This window comes from Aulostomus chinensis, chromosome 19 (assembly GCF_037954235.1).
Source record: "Aulostomus chinensis isolate RoL2024-O1b breed Wild chromosome 19, RoL_Achi_v1.0, whole genome shotgun sequence".
Lineage (NCBI taxonomy): Eukaryota > Metazoa > Chordata > Actinopteri > Syngnathiformes > Aulostomidae > Aulostomus > Aulostomus chinensis.
In genome coordinates, this window is record NC_141338.1 from 16667934 (window position 1) to 16673175 (window position 5242).

General features: G+C 43.5%; 1 protein-coding gene across 3 annotated transcripts; it reads right to left on the minus strand.

The window, feature by feature from the left end:
* Window positions 1-832: 832 nt before the first annotated feature.
* LOC147244236 (polyadenylate-binding protein-like) lies at window positions 833-2443 on the minus strand. Of its 3 annotated transcripts, none has more exons than XM_086187541.1 (6): window positions 2126-2443; window positions 1776-1920; window positions 1590-1690; window positions 1276-1379; window positions 1055-1158; window positions 833-944 (listed from the first exon to the last, which is right to left on the minus strand). In XM_086187541.1, the coding sequence occupies exons 2-6, from the start codon at window positions 1914-1916 to the stop codon at window positions 840-842; spliced, it is 555 nt and encodes a 184-aa protein (XP_086043667.1). In that variant the 5' UTR covers window positions 1917-1920; window positions 2126-2443; the 3' UTR covers window positions 833-839. The 3 variants fall into 3 exon arrangements, 2 of the variants coding, with proteins under 2 accessions (XP_086043667.1, XP_086043666.1); XM_086187540.1 differs by having other exon boundaries at window positions 1776-1961; XR_015110411.1 differs by lacking the exons at window positions 833-944; window positions 1055-1158; window positions 1276-1379 and having other exon boundaries at window positions 1513-1690; window positions 1776-1961.
* Window positions 2444-5242: the final 2799 nt, after the last annotated feature.

The window sequence follows — 5242 nt, forward strand, 5'->3', positions numbered from 1 at the left end:
ATAACAAATTTTAAATCCTGCCAACAGGGAACTGGCAGGAAAACAAAAGAAACTGAGTAACATAACTAGCGAGGAGACATAAGGATCTGACGAAGACGGACACGAGGAACCGAAAACCAAACACACACTCTGCTAATTACACAGCGAGAAACAGGAGGGAGAACACAGGGACTGAGGAACCGACAAGACGCAGGCGGCACACTTCAAAGAGGATGGACACTGACAAAGACAGGAAATATGAAGCACTCAAAGACATGGGAGGGAAGAGATTTCAAAATAAAGCAGGAAGGAAAAAGAGAAAACTAAAACACAAGGATAAACACTGAGAACAACTAAGAGTCAATATCAAATGTTCAAAACTAAATATTCAGGGCCGTTACAGTGAAGAGGAATGAGTGTCATGACTAGATTACACGGAGGCAAAACAGAATTATTCCTACATGAGAATGTATTGGAGTTGACCTCTTTATACGATGCGGATGTAATCGCTTGCTCAATTAAAAGTTATAAAATATTTGAATTTGCTGACCGAAGATTGACTGAGTGGGTAACGTATTCTTGACTGTTTCTGTCAATTCAATGATGTGAAATAATTGTGGGAACAATTAAAGAGACTCGCAACACCGCAGAAAAGAAATCTCCCTTCCAAAAGCTTCTTATCCATGACTTCGTACCCACGTCTGCTCTTCCTCAGGAACACAGTGACAGTAGCCAACATACTCAGTGGAACCATGAGAACTGATTTAAAATAGTAGTCATACTAACACAAAATAATGTTTCAAATTTTATTTTTGATATATATAAATTAAATAAAAATGAAAGTTAAAAGGCAGTGAAATTCATCTTGGGCTGTTGTTCAAGGCCGTGGACATCCTCAGTCCAGCACTGAGGGACTCCAGACACAGGAGGGCGGCAGCTGCAGTGGGTGGTCGGGGGCCTGTGGTCTGCATGAAGAGCCAAAAGCAGAACAGAAATGTCAAGACACAAGCTCTCTCACACTCGACCGCATCATCCCTCTGAATGAGACTGATTTTCAGTTGAACTGATGCCTGACCTGGACAGCAGGCCACGAGGAATACAAGGTCAGAGGGTGTGACGCTGAGGACCACATGCCATCATGCAGGTTCTGGAAGTCCTTGCACACACAACCCTGTGACCCTATGATACACATACAAATGAATGAGCAACTGCGTGTCCTACTGACTCTCAATGTGCTTTTGAAATAAGTGTAAATATTCAGTGTGATGGAACTTATGAGAGAGTTGAGATACTCACACATCGCTGGCCAGACACCATTTGGTTGGAGCAGGGCCATCTGACCCACGGCGGGGTGGTACTCCTCATGGTTCCAGGCTGGGGTTATGCAATGACCCACAAATCTGAAGTACAGAACATTATGTTATGCATAATCTACAAGGAACTGCTGTGTCTAGTTCCTCCAGTGTGTGTCATCACAAATGTGTTAACGTCACAGCCGTCAAACCAGTTAAACTGCACGCACTATCTACTGTAATAAATAACCCTCTTTTTTATTTTTGGTGAAATGCAAAGAAGCATTTAAAACATCAACTTAGTCATTTTGGTCATACAGCAGCATCGCGTTCAGGTTCTCGATGGCTCTGTCAGCTTCTTCCTGCATATCGAAATGCAGAAAAGCCGAAGCCTTTTCAACTACTGGGTCACAAACCACCTGAAGAAAGAAAACACATGCTTTAATGCGAGCGCGTGCATACACACACACACACACACACTAAGATTTGCCACAATCCTTTTACCATGCATGACAGGGTGTTGCCAAATACTGTCGTGTCAAGTGAGGCCTCGCTGTCAATTGACTTCTCCACAATCTTGATGACGATGTTCCCCACACCGCTTTTCCTCAGAGAGGAATCCCGCTGGTACCAGACGATGTGCATAGACCTGCCCTAGATCAGATCGAAGTTCACGGTCTTGAGAGTGCGCTACGCCGTGAGGAGGAACACAGGTGCAGGGGTTAGTTTATTAAAGGGCCTTTTGCTTGATATGACAAATGTGACTGTGTGTGCATGACCTCTTGATATGGCAGCATTAAGGCTGAGTCACGTTCGCTCTTTTCATTAAGTCCGTATTTTCACAAAGTACCTACCGTCAACTGGCTGTTGACATAGGCACATCATCCAAAGGAACGTTGGGTTATCCCGTCCCTGCAGACCCGAACTGACATGATGGCTCCAGCAGGGCTGAATTTTTCATACAGCGTGGTCTCAGTCACATCCTCATCCAAGTCCCCGACATACAGGGAGGCCATTGGCCTCATTTTTGGACTTGCAAAAGCTAGTGCAGTCCTTGGGCCGGGGCAAATCTTTCAAAGTGAAAAAGTTTTCACCCAGAAGTCAAAGCTCTTCAAGTGTCGCTGAAGAAACGTCAGAGGGTTGTCTGCAAGGTTGTCGTCAAAGTATTGTGATGATGCACCAACAAGATTGAAAATGCTTCCCAATGACAGCTTATTTATATATGCACTCTGTGACGTTGTGACAAAGACTACATTCTCCATCAAATCTAGAATTCTGTGCACAAGTGCATGGGTTGAGAGATCAAACAGAGATGAAAGAGAGACCTTCAAGATCAAAGTCAGACCGTGAGATGTTCCAGACAGCGAAAGATGTGAAATCAATGGGGATTTATGATCAAAAAAGTCGATTTTTGGTTATGGTTGAAAACAAATGGTGGATCGATATGTTAAGAAGTTTGAATTTTGAAAAGATGTAATTGAAACAATGATTGAAATCCTATCAATGAATCAGTTTTGTCCTGTTGTCTCAATGTGCTGCCAGCATGCATTTGTCAAAGAAGCGAACTGAGTGAGACCATTTGAATGAGAGGGGGTTCCTATGCATTCCAAATTAAGCATCGTGTGTTTTGGAAAATGGACTTGGAGTTTTCTTTTATTATGTGCCTATTTCCATGAGGTTTGTGTGTCATGCACAATGAAAAATTACAAAAAAAACATGAACAAGACCGCAAAGACTGGGGCATTCCAAATGTGCCCGAGTCTGAACCTGGTGGTACGTCCCAGCCGTCACTGCACCAACGCCTTGTTTTTCTTCATTATTCAGTTGTTATAAAGCCAAGTTTCGACCGCTGCACGACTCACTGATTTTAGCCATCGTTTTTAAATCACCGCAAATCAAGTTCTCTGTTACCTACCAGCTGACATGTACCGCATTAATCCTACTGATATATCCAAAGTCTTGAGTTGTAAAAAATGAAATTGTCAGTCTTGGAGCTGCAGGAGAAACCATGTGTCTCGGCTGGGAACACCTTGGGACGCCCCGCTAAGAGCTGGACAAAGTAGGCGGGGGGAGGGACGTCTGGGTGTCTCAGCTTAGGCTGTTGCCCCCATAACCTGACCCCGGATCAGCAGAAAATGATGTCTCTAAATATTTCATTTTCCACTGAGAATGATAAGAACGTCTGGCATTGTATTGTCACTACAGAACTTCCTGCAGGCACACTGATCGTTCGTGTTTGGATGATTACGTATGCAACCTTGAGCATAATGTTTGTTAAGATATCGTTTTAAGTTCCATGAGACGATTTTGCTGCACTTTTGCAGCTGACTTTGTCTGAATTTGAGAATTATTTCTGTGAAATGACCTGAAGACGAAGACATTCTCATTGCCAAATTGTCAAATGCAGATGCTGAGGGGCTCCTGAGAGCTTGTAGCTAATAGAAGTTATTACATACAAATGAGTGTGTGTGTGTGTGTGTGTATCTTACATGTTTGTAAATGTCTCCATGTGTTTTATACTAAATTATATGCATGCAGTAAGAAGCCAACACATTTGCTAAAAGAGCAGCAATATAACACACACACACTATCTCAACAAACCTAAAACTTTTGGAAGGAAAGAAAGAAAAATACACCTTGATACTTTTGATGTCTTTGTTTACTTTACATGGAAGTGTCCTCATGGCCACCATGATTAGAGCTCCTCCAGTTCTCTAAAACACTGAGGGAAGGAGGTCTGATGCTCTCTATGTTACCTCCTTCAGCACAGGCTAGACTCAAGAGTGGTATCCCACAATCCCTTGCTGCAGCAACTCTTGAGTGACTCCAAAAGCATAGCGACACTAAATAAGTCTGTATCTCAGGTCAGTGTTTGAAATCACAGAAATGAACAGTGAGTCATTACGGGACTTTTGGGTCAAACGTGTTGTCAAAGTGTGAAGTTACATAGAAACAATATAAAGCAAAAGCTATAGATAATAATGCATGACTCTCTTCTAAAAAGACCACCTTGTTTTGAACAGACTGTCGCCTCACAGCAAGAAGGTTCCAGGTTCCAGTCCCGGCTCCATCACAGGATCTTTCTGTGTGGAGTCTCCATGTTCTCCCTGTTCCTGTGTGGGTTCTCTCTGGTACTCCAGCTTCCTCCCACAGTCCAAAGACATCAAGAGGGGACGAGGCTGATTGATACTCTAAATTGACTGTAGGTGTGACTGTGAGTGTGAATGGTTGTCTGTCTCTATGTGTTGGTCCTGTGATGGACTGGTGACCTGTCCAGGGTGAACCCCGCCTCTCACTCGAAAGTCGTTATGATAGGCTCCACCCCCTGCGACCCTTAACAGGATAAGAGGTAGAAAATGGATGGATGGACGGATGCTTTTAACAGTACTTTCAAAAGCAAGTACTCGGGGATCTTCTACTCAAAACAAACTTTGACTTAGCATGTAGGAGTAGTAGTGGAGCAATATTTACCCAGGAGTACAGCACAATTTAATGCCAATATTGATTGAATTCAGTGCCATGAAGCCCTTTGCTGTTTGGAACAGGGGGACCATTTAATCACCTGAACAACCTGATGTCACAGCAACGTGACATCAAGAAATGACCACAAAAACAACCCTGACCTCTTATTGTGTGCCGCATCTAGAAATGTACAAATTCCATCTATTATCTTTCCTGGTTGAAATTGTAAAACCATACCTGATGCAGGACACGTCTGAGCGCGGTCATACGTGTGTTATATTGCACCTTTCACCTCGCACGGCGGTGGTGTCACAGGGCGGTGACCCCATCTGGAGCACAAGTGCTGCACTGCAGCGAGACGGGAAGTTACACCTCTCGTCGCTGCTAAAGATGCTTTTATTGAAGTTCTCTTCTCTGTTTCCTGTTTATGTGATCATCACGTCAGGTAATCAGATGAGTGAAGTTTTCTGGCTCCATTTCCCCCACGGAACCATGAAGACTGTCATATT